Source organism: Vanellus vanellus (assembly GCF_965231255.1).
Source record: "Vanellus vanellus genome assembly, chromosome: 8".
Classification (NCBI taxonomy): domain Eukaryota; kingdom Metazoa; phylum Chordata; class Aves; order Charadriiformes; family Charadriidae; genus Vanellus; species Vanellus vanellus.
Window position 1 is genome coordinate 1008141 of NC_138913.1, and position 15176 is coordinate 1023316.

The following is a 15176-nucleotide window of genomic DNA, read 5'->3' on the forward strand; positions in this document are numbered from 1 at the left end:
TTTTATTGAAATTGCTTTTTCTTAAGTCTTTTTAGAAGCTATTTTCCAAATATTCCATGTTTTTTGTATAAGACTAGAATGTTAAACTTTCATATTCAGTATTTTTAAATGGCTTGTAGACGTAAGAGTGAGAACACAAGGCAAGTGGTAATCCTCTGAGCTTTTTCCAAAATTCCTTCCATGTATCGTTCAATTTGGGTAGCTTGCACAGGTACATTAATGAAAAAGGAGGCACATTGAGGAGAACTCGAGTAGAGGATAGAGAGGGATCTTCCATGTGAGAAATATTTTGGGAAGGCAGATGAGAATAGTGGAGGTGGACAGTGATGGTGGATGGTTTGGGTATTGTGCAAGCCCCTGCAAGGCAAGAGTTCACTGGAGCAGTGCCGGTGGCTCGTGGGGCCGGTGCGGGATCGCTGGGTGCTCTGGTCCCGGGATGCTGAAGGGTGGCTCGGCTGTTGTCCCCACGCATGTGGGCTTGCAGCCTCGCCGTCTGCTTGGCCGGGGGACCTCTGCCGCGGCTCTTCTCTAGAAAGAAAATAGACAAGGAGCTATGGAATTAGTGCTCAGCGCGAGTGGCACCATATAAAGGGGCTTGAGCGCTTTTTTGTATTGGGTTTTCATATGGCATCGTTCTCGAAGCCGTTATTTTGGCTAGTTTCAACATGATGAGTGTTAAAAGTGACTCTAATAACAGGGGTATACCCTGAGTGCTTTAGCTACTTTCAAAAAATTGCCTAAATTTTTTTTGGACACCTATGGTCATTTGACATGTTGAGAGTGGTATTTTCATTCTGTTGTAGCAGGCTTTTGGGGGAAAGTGATCCATTTTTATATTGCATGAATATATAGAGGCCGTTTCTTCTGCAAGAAGAATTAATGGGAGTTTGAAGGTTATGTGTTTTGTGATTTGGCAGCTGTTGAACATTACAAAGGTTGCCTGCAGAGCGAGCAGAGAGGACGCAGCTCACTCAGTGCTCGCGGAGGAGACTGCTGGAGCCCAGCGAGCTCTGCCCGCACGGTGGGCAACGCTGCTCCCTCCGCCTGGCCTCCGCAGCGCGGGCTGAGAGCGACTTGCGGGCACGTGTTCAGAGCGGTGACAAACAAATAAAAGCAATCCAGCAGCTACTCCAATGTGAGCCTACGAGGAATACAAGGATGCGAGAGGGTAACGAAGGCTCTGCATTTGTTCTGCCTCAGACACCTTCCTTGGTTGCTCCGTGCAAGATGGGAGCGCAGAAGTAGTTCAGATAGCTCAGCCGTGCAACAGCCATAAATAAAACCTCAGCAAGGTAGTGGTTACAACCCAATCTGTAACCCAGAAACAAAAATTACTAAAGATCTGACTGGCTGAGCTGGAAACCCCCTGTAGCTGCCATTTGCGGTGGTGCAGAAGGTGCTACCGCACTCACTGCACCTTCCACGCCAGGCTGTCGCTTGCTCGGTTTCTTTTTTTCTCATAAGTTTAGTGAGCTCAGATGACAGCAGCCTGTGGGTGACCTCGTGTGCCTTCGTGTGTTACACCAGCAGTGTCCCTAAAGCCCTTTTTGCTCAGTGGCCGCAGGAACACCCCAGGACCCCGTGGTGGCACCAGCTGGAGTTTCTGCTGCAGCACTGGCCGCAGGTGTGATGGTACCGCAGCTCCCTCCCCTACGAGCACAGACCCTCTGGAAGAGCTGAAGTAACCAGAAATCTCTTTTTCATCCTCCCCCAAGTTCATCTTTATTACCCACAGCAAAAGGCTAAAACCAAGAGAAAAGTTGTATGCACGCGCGTACTGAAGCGGCGTTACGCCAGCTGGGGCGTTCCAACACTGGGGAATCCTTGAGCAAAGTGAGTGTTCGCAAAACTCATCACCGAAGCCAGCTCTTGATGGAGGCAGGGAGGAAGGCAAGCCCTAAACCCCGTGCGCCCCAGGACCCGCCTCCCTGCCCTCCGCGCGCTGGGAACACCTTGCCCAGGAGTTACCACACTCTACTTCTGGCTGAGCTTTTGTGCAGGAGAAGCTGTTCTGAACACGGGCTGTTAGTGGGTTGTTTTTCATGATTGTTAGCTGCATAAATGTCATGATTCAAGATGAACAAGCTTAGCAGTAAATTATAGCAAATACCGATTAAAAAATGGCCTCAAAGATATTTTTCACTTCTTTCCTAAAATAAAGCATAGTCATTCCATTTTTGTTTCTTCTTTTTAATACTGGTGACTAATTTGGAGCTTTTCCTTGATATCTGAAGACGCGTATCTATTTAGCTTGGGTGAGGTTGTTCATGATGCAAAATTAATCACATCAATTAGTGTTTCTGTGCTGCTGAGTACTGTGTGTGTAGTGATCTCTGTAAAGTCAAGGAACTCGTCTCCTAAACTTGATTAGTTTTGCTGTATACTGAAGAATCATTTTGCTCTTATATTAGTGCATAACAATTATCTTGGGTACCTCAGATGGTGACAGAGCATAGAGTGTTAAAACCCCCATTCTCTAGGATTTAGGTTCTTACATAAATAATGAAAAGGAATTATTTTAGATTCATTGTATTTTCTGGTAAGTCATACAAGTTTTTACTATGCTGGAAGGATGTGACTGATAAATATAAATTAAACGTAAGGCCAGAATGTACTAAAACATAGAAAGTACTCTCTTTTAGATTTGAGATTCTTTGAGAAACAGAAAGCTTTGGACTGCAGCGCAGTCGGCTTTATCTCCTACCTTGCAAGAGATGCTGGAGTGGTTCTCCAGCGCTGTCCTTGCCCTGTGATTCATGTTAACGTTACCGGGCGCCAGGCAGCGGTATCCTCGCGCCAGGCTGGCGGTGCCTCCCTGCCCCGGCGCGGCAGTGCGGCCCTTGTGGGAGACTGGGGGGATTTCGGAGGCGTGGGTCCCCGGGCTGCCGCAGAGGTGCTGTGCCGGGGTGCTGCGGGCTGGCCCGGGGGTGCTGCTCTCCTGCAGTCCCCGTTTCACCCATTCCCGTGTCGTTTTCTCATCCTTGGAGAGAAGCATGTGATTGTCACAGCACTGCCACAGCTCGCCATTACTGAGCTGAAGTGACCAGGCCATCGAAACCCGAGTTCTAACTTGCTGCCGAAAGCGGAACTCTGTGTAACGTGTTCCTCATTAGCTGTGTTCATGTCCCTTTTCGCTTGCCCTCAAGTCAGATGCAGGATGAAGCAATGCCCGCAATGATAGCTTCTGGTTGGCCTGGCCAGCAGCGTGCCGCTGGGGCAGCAGGCCGTTGGCGGTGAGGTGCGCCGCGCTGGATTTCGCTGAAGACACCGCGGTGCTCCCCGGCAGCCCCGCTGCGGCAGCCGCCTCTCCGCAGGGCGAGCAGCAGTGTGCGGCCGTTCAGCGGGGTGGGATGCCAGGCTGTGACCGGGAGTGGGACGACGTGCCATCTCGGGGCGGGGGACGTGAATGGTCTGTTCCGTTTCTGGTCATTACGTTCAGATTTAATCTCACCGATTAATTGGATGTGGTGGCTGCATCCAGACTCCGAATTTGTAATTATTCACATAACAAAACGATCAGCATGCTGGCCTGCAGCGTGATGATCAAGAAGAACAAGGGCAAAACCTCTGAAATCTCGAGTTTGGTGACGGGGGCAAACACGGGCGGGGGCGCCCAGACTGGGGCAGGTTAGTGAAGCTGAGTGGAGGGGCTTGTTGGCTGGAGCAAATGCCATTAGTAATAAATTAATTGTAATGTCAGTACTGACCACGGTGCTCACCTCGTGGTCTCCCAAGATTCATTTCACCCACTGCTTTATCCAGCTGTTTCTGGGGAAGGAAAAAGCTTTTTTGGACTTTTTTGGACAAAAAAGCCCTTTTGCTACCAGGGCCCCGTGGCAGCTGCTTTAGGAAGGGACGTGAAAAACAATATATCTGATTGTAAACAGTGGGAACCTTAGCAGTAATAAGGTGCCAGCATATTTTCCCTTGCTCTGAAGTAGATATTAAGGCGTCTGACCGGCAGGAAGCAAGGCTGGGTGTCTGCTGCATCTCGCACGAGGGAGAGCTCCTCCGGGTCACTTTTCCTCCCTGAAACCGTTGGCATCAGCTGAGTTCGATGTTAGAGGGAAGCGGTTGCTTCCCTTGCTGAGTCATGGGCATTGCTTTTTTTCCTGTAGGAGTTGTTATCAACTGCAGAATCGCCAGGCACCCCAGCCTGCCCCCACCGAAACAAGCAGGAGAAGTAACACGTAATCTAAAGTCACACACGCTCATGATGCAGGAGAGAGCAGAGAATGTTTTACAGGTGAAATGTGCCTTTCTGGTGGCAGGGGACAGTGTGGGGTGGACGGTTCGGAGTGAGCGAGACGCTGGGTGGGAGATTGGTCCTGGTGTGATGCTGTGGACGCAGGTCATCTCGCTCCTCCCCTGCATCACTTGCTTACGTACATTTGCAGTAAATCAACCAAAATGTCTTTAATGTGCAAAAATCTGATTAATAAATAGCTCTGTACTTTTTGGAAGAGTGCATAGTTATTTTGTTACGGCCTTTCAAATGTCTCTGTATAGAAACACAATGGTTAAAGTTAATATTAATTAGAACAAGCACATAAGACTGATTTTAATACAAGAGCTTTTGGTTATTTAAATTCAGTTTGTTTTCTTTTTTAAAAAAAATTACTTCTCGGAGCTTTCAGTTAAATCACTAGATTACTGTTATTTTTAAAGATAAATTCTTTTTAGACTTGCATAGGAAATGTAACTTCTCTTATGGTTGAAATTCCCCTCTGTCAGGGTATTACAGAACTTCCTATTTCTAAACTATATTTTAAAATACATTGTGTAAATGTTGTTGTAACGGAATTATAGTATGGATATGTTTTTACTACCAGAAACAATATTTGCAGCTTCAGTAGTGTGGATGGATATGGGAATGCTTTGTAATACAAAAATCAAGGGCAAAACGGATGAAAGGCAGAGTAGTCCTTCCTGCCATTTTGTGTCTCTGGCTTACGAGTTGAAAGAGCAGAATAATCGCCCGTGTACACATTTCCTAGTCTGGAGACAGCCACTGCCCTTCCCCTGCTTCAGTTTATAAATACACATCCATTTAATGCGGTCAGATAATGTGAATTCTGCGTGTCTCTGAAGTCCCAAATTTTGTAAAGCAGATTGATGTATATCATAGGTTATTAAAAAAAAAAAAAGAAATATTTCAACAGGCATATTTCTTGACTTTAAGGTTTTTTTTCATTACAGTAATAGTGGTTATTTCATAACTGTCTACTCTTTAAAGGAAAGAGGAATTTTCAATGTAACTTCTTGACTTGAAAATAGCACTGCTGTAATTAATGTGAAGTAATAAAGGATTGGGCTGTGGGATTTCTACGTCACTGCCATTACACTGTTGTTAGGCATTGGTTCACAGTTTGATGAGAGACGTAAATCTTGGAGAACTGATTTCAAGGAAATACCTTCTTTCTGCACCCTGCAGGAACGCGTGCGCAGTTGGGGGCGCTTACTTTACGACATGTTGCCTCTTTTTTCATTATTTATCCAGTTTTCGTGAACTAAGTACACTTGGCTGTGTTAAATTCAGATGTAATGTCCCAGTTAGATGTTTCTGCTAAAACGGTTTCAGAAACTGTGAAATACACTCAAGATCCAAACAGGTCTGATGAGGATCTGCCTCAGAAGCCCACTGAAGGCAGTGGGAGGTTGCGCTGCCTTCCCAAGCAACTCCGTCAGAGCTAAACCAGCACAGAAATAACCTTTAAAGCACTACTACTAGTACTACTAAAACTATGTACATTATGCAAAATATCTGGGTCATAGCAGTAGTGTTGGCAGGTTTTTTACAAATCCGGCGCGGGACTTGCTCAGCAGTTGGGTGCCGATGGGTGCCTGTTGCTGGGCTGGGGGGCCGTGAAGTGCCCCTCGCCGGGGGCCCTTCCACCCCAGGGCTGGCTGTCCTGCGCCGCTGCCTTCGCGCTCGACTCCCGCCCGGTATGTGCGAAAGTACAACATTGAGAGAGGGGTCTCTTTGCTTTTACGGGATGTCGAATGGGTGCAGCGGGTGCAGTTCCTACAGAGCTAGAGGACAAGGCCACGTTGGTTTGTTCAGCGGTAGTTTACTAAAGAATATTTTTCTTTAACCAGTCATTCACTGTTACGTGGCCAAGATGTTAATTAGCTCATTGTTTCTGCTTAATTTTGTGACAGCGCTATAATTATATCCCTCAATTGTGCCATGAAGTAATCGCTGTATCTTTTCCAAATTTTATGTTGAGATATGTTATTGGTAAACTTTGAATTTGGCAGAGGTGTTTTGAAAATACTATAAGGCAGTCAGTAATTTTTATGTTTCGTTCTTTTAAAGACAGCCATTTGGCAATTTCAGGCTTGTACTGTCAATGTCAATAGAATATTGATTTTATTCCATTTCCTATCTCATTAGAGTCATTGTCATGAGGGTGGATTCCTGTTGTGTAATTATCTGTTCTTGCTGACAGTTCTCATGTCATTGGGACTGGCATTTACAGCTTCCACTTTGAGCATAAAAATAGCGTTCTTCACTGCCATGTTCTTCTTTAGCGTTGTGCTTTTTGCCTGTCCACCTTTCTACGTCTTTCTTTCTGAGATGTGTGTGAATTGAGATAGAGGAAACAGGAACGTCCAGCAAACCCAGTTACAGGAAGAGTGGAAACAACGGCTCTTGGGGAGCCATTCCCAGTGCCGTGAGACACTCCTGTTCAGATCACTCATTTTTGTGTCAAAGACTGTAACGACTAGAGGAGGAAAAACGTGCCGTTTAACCTGGCTGTACAACATTTCTTTATGGCGATAATGGGCAGTAATAAAAATTGAACATATTTAATCAGAATTTAGAAACCATAATCACATGGTCCTTTCTGTGTGAGTTTCACTTTCATGGGCATTTCCAGATAACCTTTCCATTGATTTGGGAAGCTGCTTCTTAATCGGTTTCATTGACCCAGCTCAGCAGACAACTTAGTCATCCCTCTTACCCTCTTAAGGAATGACTCCTCAGTGTTACTTCTCTCTTCTTGTCTTTTCTGAGAATCAGTTTTTACTTTGCTTGCAATATTTTAGCTTCATTTTCTTTGTGTTCCCAATACTCAGTGAAGGCAAAAGGTGAACTTCCAAAACCAGCTGTGGATTAAGAACAGCCTGTAGTACTGACTGGCCTACTAGGTGGAGTCTGGAAACTCTCAGCCCCCAAATAAATTTTAATTAAATTAAAAAAAAATATATTAAAAGTCAACTCAACCCCTTTCCTGTCCTTTCACTACAGTTCCTCCCTCTGGATTTGTTGCAGTCTTTCCTAGCTTATCAGAGACAGCTCAAAGAGAGACATCAATATATCCACTGGGGGTTTTTGCAGACAGTGGTTGAGGCTTATTGGGGACTCCTTATTGACTTGGAATATCACAGGAGAATTTCAAAGTGAGAGGAAAATAGCTTATGCAGATAAAAAAATATAATTCTATGCTAACGTCTTCCTTTATTTAGTGGAGATACTGAAGATACACCTCTGGTCTTTCTGCTAGAAGGCTATTTTTAAAGCTGACATGTCTAGCTATGTTTTCAGGTAGATAACAAATTCTGACAAAACAATTTTTCTTCAAGTAACGGCGCAGACAAAATATACATCTAGCATTTCTTCACATCCAGAAGATTTACCTCTGAGGCATCACAGCTCCTCGGAGTAATACTTTTCTTTTCGTAGCTGGCAGCCTGAAGAAGTGAAATTCAGCCTCGCTTAATGCAGTTACAGCTATGTCACTGACCTCAAGAGGAGCAGGATTTCGCTGTGAGTGAGCGGCTAGTCTGACTCCAAATAGAAAACTTATTACAAAGCTAGGAATAAAACATAGTTTCGTGAGTTTTACCAGGGAGATTACTCCTTTTGCTAGAGGTGAGCACAAAAGCTAGTTTTCACCTGTTTTAATTTTCTATGTTGCCTTCCTGCTACTATCTTTCTTTCCTCGTTAGGAATGACTGCTTTTGTAATGAGAGTGAAATTAACTATCGCGTTTTGAAAATGTGGCCTTTAACTTGCTTTGGCTTTAGCATGTAAAATATATCAATTGCTGCCCTAACTCTTCTTGGTGTTTGGAAAAATCAATGCTTGGTATGGATTGTATACCAAACTGATGAACAGGAGATTCTCAGGGCTGTTTCACAGCTTTGCTGTAGAGCTCTTGCCGCCTGCATCGGCATCACCCTCTCCTGAGGGTCTCACAGGGAATAACCGTTCATCGCAAAGTAACACTCAGAAGCCGTGGTTTTGTGCTGTGCAAGAGTGATGGCGGGAGGAAGCGGCTACGTCTGTAGTCTGTATCTGTGGAGGGCAGGGCGAGCTGCGGTACACCTTGGCTGGAGGCCGGGTGATGTGTTTTAGGCTTGCGAAAGCTCTCTGATGTGAAGGGCAGTCCCGCACCGGGCGGCTGGGCACGCCTGCAGCCCGTCCCACCCGGGTGCCCAGACGGGCCCGCTGGCAGGCGGCCGTGGGCAGGCGGCATCGTGAGGTCCCGGCATGCTGTCTGTGCTTCCAAATCCCTCGGTGCTAACCTGTCACGGCTGGGCAGCGGGGCACAGGTGGGAGAACCAAACCTGTTTGCCTGAGCACTTGTTATGGACCGAGTTTTCAAGACCTGAGTCTCTGCTGTCGCCTCAAGTGCTGATCAGCAGTCACTGCTGGCATGGGATGACTCTGACTTCTGAATTTTAGGTAGTTTAAGCAAATGAATATCTGTGTTTACCAAGAAGACACCTAGTTGTTAACTTGGGCTTGCAAGTAATTATGCAGAGTTGTTTCTCTCCTGCTAGCAGGGATTAAAAATGTGGGCATGATTAGAAGTGTCCTGGCAAGGAAACCACGGTGCCTGTTATAATCTTATTAGCTGTATTAGGTGTGCTTTACTTCTGCTGTAGTTTGTTGCTGTAATCACTTAGTCCCTAGAAAAAGACTCCTGGTAGATTTTCCCCGCCTGTCGGTTTGCATCCCCGCTGACCAGCGCCACTTCCCGAGATGCGTTTCTGATGACAGTGTCAGTGATGCTGCTTTGGGGGGTGGAGGGGGAGTATACGAATTATGGAGCAGAGTCTTCAGAAAGATGAGGACGTGAACAACCTTCCCCCTAAATGCGGGATGCCGCTGGGGGCTGCAGTGCTGGTGGGAGAATTCCCATCGTCGGTGTTGCCGGCGGGCACTGCCGCGAAGGTTCCTCCGCTCAGTGCTCCAGGCTGCTCTTTTGAGATCCCCAGGCTGGGACAAGAGTTACAATTTATTATAGACTTCATATAGAGTTATTAGTAGGGTTATATAACTCTATATGAATAGATGTATTTACACGTGGCACCAGACTTCTGTGGCAAAGCTGGGCATCCGAAACTCGCCTCAGAGGAACGCCCGTCCCGCCTTGGCGGCCGAGGGGCAAGGTTTACCCTCCCCTTTCTAGCTGCTTAATGCCTGGGTGGTGTTCCCAGCGGCCGCCGTCTATCGCGAAGCTCGCAGTTCACCTGCGGGACGCGCCCGGGAGGGAGCAGGGCGCCGAGTGGCCCTTCTCTGCTGGAAGGGGCAGTCGCACGCGTGCGGGCACACCGTCTGCTCAGCTCTGGGTGATCGCAGGGCCAGGCCGGCGCGCCGCGACCCCCGCGGGGCGGTGTCTCGGTGCCCGGTGCCGCGCAGAGGGCACGGCAGACGGGCGGGCGGGGCCCTGCCGGTCCCGGGAGGAAGCGCCGTTTCGGGTCTGTCCTGAGGCGAGCACTGGCGGAGGGGCCTGACCCCGGCCGGGAACACCCGCGGCGCTGTGACGGGCTCCGGGCGGGGCGGCGGGCCCGGCTCCCTGCGGCCGGTACCCGGGGGGGGAGGGAGGGGGCGCCGGTTCCCGGGAGGCGCCCGTACTCGGGGGCGGCGGCCGGCGAGGCCCGGAGCGGGGGGGGGGGGGGGTGTTGGTGGCGGCGGTGAGGCCCGGCGGGGCGGGGCGGCGGCGGCGCGCAGGCGGGTCAGCGGACGGTACCATTGCCGGCGCCGCCGCGGTCCGTCCCCCTCGCTGCATGCCGGGTAGCGGCCGGGCCCGCAGGCGCGTCCTCCGGCGGCCGGGCGAGCCCCGTCGGGCGCGCTCGGGGCAGCGCAAGGCAGCGTCTGACAGGCGCGACCTTTCATAAGACGGCCCCCGCCATTGGCTCCCTGCCCGGGGTATCGCTGCAAGGCGCGCTGCGATTGGCTGGCGCCCCGTCATGCCCGGCTCCCCCACGGGGACGCGGCCCCTCTCCTGGCAGCCCGGCTGGCGTGAGTGCCCGGCGCGGGGCGGCGGCGGCGGCGGGGCGCCCCGGAGAGCCGCCCGCGGACTTTAACGTGTCTCTTCTCTCTACAGGTTGGTACTAAGAAGTGCCTTTCCTGACGTCTCTGCTGCTTGGGACCGCTGCTAGAGCCGCCGCTGCTTTTTGCCTTGCTTGCTGCCGGCTAGACGGCGACGACAGCGCATCCGCCGGCAGACACCCCCGCTGCACCCCGGCCGGGAGAAGGGCGCTGGCGGGCCTTGCCGCAGGCTGCTTTACTGTAAAAATAAAAGTGTGCCGAGAAGGTCAGATCTCTTCCGCCCGAAAATCAAGGAGAGGAGGAAAAAAAAAAAAAACCAAACCAAACCAAACAAAAACAATCAACCGACCCCCGTCTCGATCGTTGCTCTAAACTGCTGCATCTCTCTATGCCAAACTAATCGATACCGATTGCACCGCAAAACCCCGTTGCAAATTCAGCTGCCTGGAGATTACCTGTCAGACAACTTTGCCGAAAGCAGCTTGGAAATCCCGTGTCGGAGGGTCTGCCGCCTTTTCATGCCGGCAGCGTGGGCCCCGCTGGGCGCTCGGCATGGGTTACTGAGCGCGCCAGGCCACGCTTCTTAACGTTCACCTCGCTGGCAAGCCTCGCGTTTCTCTGAGTACGAAACCTCTGTCGATTAACGGTGTCACGCTGTGAACTCCTGGTGGCACATCTTTGAGGTTGCGGCCACCCAGTTTTACACGTACTTTTAAGATAGGGAGCCGGGGGGGGGGGGGGAAGTATTCTGGAGGTGGCGCTTTCATCATTTCCAGTTTATCAGTTCAGCTACTCGTTTGTCCGTTTTATTGGAAATTTTAACTACCTGTAAAATCTAAAGATGGCTGTTAGCGTCACGCCGATTCGGGACACAAAATGGCTAACGCTGGAAGTGTGTAGGGAGTTCCAAAGGGGGACTTGCTCACGACCAGACACGGAATGTAAATTTGCACACCCATCGAAAAGCTGCCAAGTTGAAAATGGACGCGTAATCGCCTGCTTTGATTCATTGAAAGTGAGTAAATATTATATTATTTTCAAGGATATATGGTTAATGAAAGAAGCAGTTGTAGCCGGAGAAACCCTGGAGCCTGACAGGGAGCAGTTGCTGGCTGCCAGCAGTGGGATGTTTTGCTGCTGTTATGTTATTGATGCTTGTTGATTTGTTTTGCCGTTTTCCTCAGGGGAAGGGGAAGGATAGGGGGAATAAAGGGAAAATAAGCCTGGCAGGGCTCAAATCCTCTGGTACGGCTACAGTGGCTGGTACTTTGCCTCCAAATTATTCTCTGCCTGTAGCTGGAATAAAGGGCACTTCACGTAGAAACAGCAAAGTCACTGTAAGGATTCTTTGTTTTTAATAGCACGAACCACGTAAGCAATATGATGATTTGTTTCCATCTCGTAACTACCAGCGGGTTGTTGGTGTCTCTGGACAGCTGATGGTGAATCTTAGAAGAGTGTTTTCCTCCCTAGGTTATTTGGGTGCCTGTAAGCACCCTGCTTGTATTTCTGCGCTTGGGACTGCTGTGCTTATCCTGTCTTTTTCGCAAATGCGCTCGCTTAAGGGAAGGATGAGACTCAGCAGAAGGCAAGGTGCCTCGAGATGTGCAGGCAGGGCTGCAGCAGAGAGGGTGCAGCCTCACGGTGATTTTTAGGAGGCACATCCGAGTTTGACGCTGTGGATGTAGGACTGCTGTTCTACTGTAGCTCTGGTTTCAGTAATAGGTGTTAAATGCGTGAATCCCAGCCCCTTCCCTTCATTTTTCATGAATTAAAAAATCTTAACATTTAAAATACTCATCCCACAAACAGTACAGAATTAATTCAGTAGAGTCATAAAAAAACCCCAAAGTTGGGAAACAGAAATATGCCTGTCAGATTTTCTACAGTATAATTGTCTCTTCCTGGGACCAAACCCCGGGAAGCGGAGCGGAGCCCGGGTGCGCGGGGCTGGCTCGCGGCAGAGACGTGCCCTGGGGAGGGGGTTGTCGCTGGAACCAGCTACCGCAGGTTGCTCGTGCAGCCAGGCCCCGACCGCAGCAGCAGCTGGGCAGAAAGGGCGTTTATAGCGGTTTTATATAAATCCTGCAAAGCTCCCGAGTTTAAAAATGTGTCTTGTCTCAGATCAGATCCTCTCCTTTTCTCCATCTTCTCCCTGCCGTTCTGGGGGAAGGGGAGAGCTGCGCGAGGGGCTGCGTGGTCCTGGCTGCCGGCCGGGGTTAAACCATGACAGGGGTGAACCTTTAAAATGCTCTTGGGCCCGAAATACATGGCCCCACCACCCCAGCCACGCTTTAACTTACGGCTATTGAAATGTTTTTGTTGTTCAAATTTACTTTAAAATTACAGTAATTATAATGCATGGGGGGAGGAAGAAAAATTAATTGGAGAATGTGGAAATAAAACACTTCTATGCATTAAAAAAGTGCTGGTGTTAGGAGCAGTGCCAGGAGCCTCCAGCGTCCATGTGGAGTCCCGGCCCCGAGGCATCGCCCCCACCAGAGGAGCGGCCTCTGCCCCTGTGGCCACCGCGGCCACTGCCCCTGGGTGGCAGCGAGCCCGCCTGGCGCTTCTTCTGCACGTCACAGCGTGGTGTGGCGTGGGCCAGCTGCTGCTGCGAGGACGCAGCTCCGCGGGTGCCACCACGGCCGCCCCACTGACGTGTCATCGGCAGCGGTGGCTGTGCCGCAGCGCTGCACCCCCGGCGGCATACCTGCCGGGAGCGGGAGCCGGCCGTGAAGGCTTGAACCTGCCTCTGCATGAGAGGGTGCGGGAGCGAAGACGTATTTACTGGTAAAATCGTACCCGCATTATCCCCAGTTTGATCTCCCACCGAGCTGGTATTTGATGGCACGGTGCATGGCGGTCGTGGCGGCCGTACCCGGCTGGCCTTGCGCTTTCCGAGCGAGGGCCAAGGAAAAGGTTGAAAGAAGGTGCCGGAGTTAATTGGACGTGAGTCTCCTTTGCTATGGGAGGCACCAGCCGAGTTTGCTGTCTGTCGGCATCCTCCGCTCAGCTGCCTGGCCCCCATGGTGATCGGAAGCTCCTCATGGTCCCGGTGGCGCTGGGGCTGAGCGGCAGCCTGGGCTCGGGTCTGGATGCGGGATCAACTGGGGACAGCCGGGCTTCCCGGTCCCTGCCACTGCAGCTGGCTCTTCTGTTGCCGTCAGCAGAGCAGTTCCACCTCCTTTCTTAATGAAGGAGATAATTATCACCTTTGTGAAGAGCTGCAAGGTCCGTGGATAGCAGCCGTAGGTAACATCACAGCATTATTGCATTGCTTCAAGATGCCCTGTGGAAAAGCCTTCTGCTGCCCAGGTAGCGTCAGCGGCGCTGGAGGTTGGGAAGGACTGTGCTGTGCAAGGAGGCACTGCCTCTGCCAGATGCGGCGCCTGCTGCCGGTGCCGGGGGTTTGCCGGTGGCCGAGCGGCTGAGTGCCGGGGAGGCACCGGGGTGCCCGTGCTGTGGGGCCGGGTCCCGCCGCCCCGCTGGAGCTGGGAACGCTGCCCGCTCCCCACCACTGCCTTTTTCCTTTTTAGTTAAATAGCTCCTATAACGGGGGAAAAGCCCTCCGGTAAACAGAAAGTGGAATATCTCTTCATTGAATTCCCTGTCCCATCCGCACAGCAGAAAAGCAGTTGCTCAGTTTGGGTCCTGTTTCAGATCTTTGTCAGCTTTTGTGTGTGTTAAGCTAAACAAGCGCTAGTTACTTTGTTACCTTTTCTGCAATATCGCAAACTTTAGATGTTTTGCAAAAACAATGTTATACCGGATTTGTCTAGAGACTCTGTAAGGTCAGTTAATAGTTTATGAAAGAAAAAAAAAAGATTTTTGATTAGGACATTCAAAAGTAATTTCTAGTATTTCAGTAACTCAGTGCGGATGTCATGTCCTCCTGTTTACTAAGATAGCAGTATATCTAAAAATTAAAATGCTTGATTTCTTATAAATGTATGTAACGTTAGTATTAAACGAGCAGCTATTCTTGCATTGTTTCTTGGATAGGTACTTAGTCACTGAATTTTTCGTTACAGATTAGGAGTGCAGGAGTTCGCCGGTAGCTCTCCCAAGAATTAGTGTGTCGGAGAAAAAATGCTTTCTGTTACGTGACATGGGGAGGCGTGTGTCAGTGCTGCGGAGCTGCAGCCCCCGGTCGCGGCGCTCGGTCGCGGCGCTCGCTCCTGGGCTGGAGATGGCCGGTGTGCTCTGCTATATTTAGAACATAAACAGGCCGAGCAAATACTTTCTGAGGGGACCCCGTGAAATGGCAGTACCCTTCGGCTCTGGCCGCCGTCCCGGGTCTCCCGGCGGGTGCTGTGCGGGGACAGGCGCACGGAGCTCGCCGCCAGCAAGGGCGACTCAGCCGGCCTGCGCGGAGCGGGGAAGAATACGTTTCAGGAGTGGAACGGTCAGCTTGGGTAAAATACTGCTGTTTTTTCCCCCTCCCCCTCCCTGTGAAATGAAAGCAAAAACTGTGTGTGTAGGTCTAGAGCAAAAAGAGAGGGGATCTGTTCCTGAGAATCTCTCCCCCGCGGTGCGTTGCCACCGGCAGTGCCGTCGGCGGTGTTTGCAGGGGGCTCGTGGAGCAGCGGCACCGGCGCAGCGCTGGTCTCCGGACACGTGTCGGCTGTCGGGAAACACGTCCCATGTGCGCACCTGGTGGGTTCTTTCTTAACGCTGACTTGATAACAAGCAGCACTTGTGACATGTTAATTAGGAGTGTGGGGCAGAAGGAGGAGGACGCGCAGATGCCCGTGGCCGCGGCGAGGCAGTGCACGGGGGGGGGGGTCAGGGCCACGGCAATCACAGCAAGATTTCATCATCCCGCTGGTGAATACCCTGCCTCCTAATCAGTCCTAATGAAAGCGGCGAGGCTGTCCTTTAGGGT

At 50.5% G+C, this 15176-nt stretch overlaps 1 protein-coding gene across 9 annotated transcripts in view; it reads left to right on the forward strand.

Moving 5' to 3' along the window:
- Positions 1-15176, forward strand: part of MBNL1 (muscleblind like splicing regulator 1) — a 109133-nt gene that overhangs the window by 16931 nt on the left and 77026 nt on the right. For 6 of the 9 annotated variants that reach the window (XM_082486904.1, XM_082486902.1, XM_082486899.1 and 3 more), the window contains exon 2: positions 10344-11303. The exons of 1 other annotated variant lie outside the window; for it this stretch is intronic. In XM_082486904.1, the coding sequence (XP_082343030.1) occupies positions 11130-11303 (174 nt within the window). In that variant the 5' untranslated portion in view covers positions 10344-11129. Of the gene's footprint in view, positions 1-9737; positions 9822-9942; positions 10259-10343; positions 11304-15176 lie in introns of those variants that run through there. 2 more of the 9 variants (XM_082486905.1, XM_082486903.1) reach the window with 2 other exon arrangements.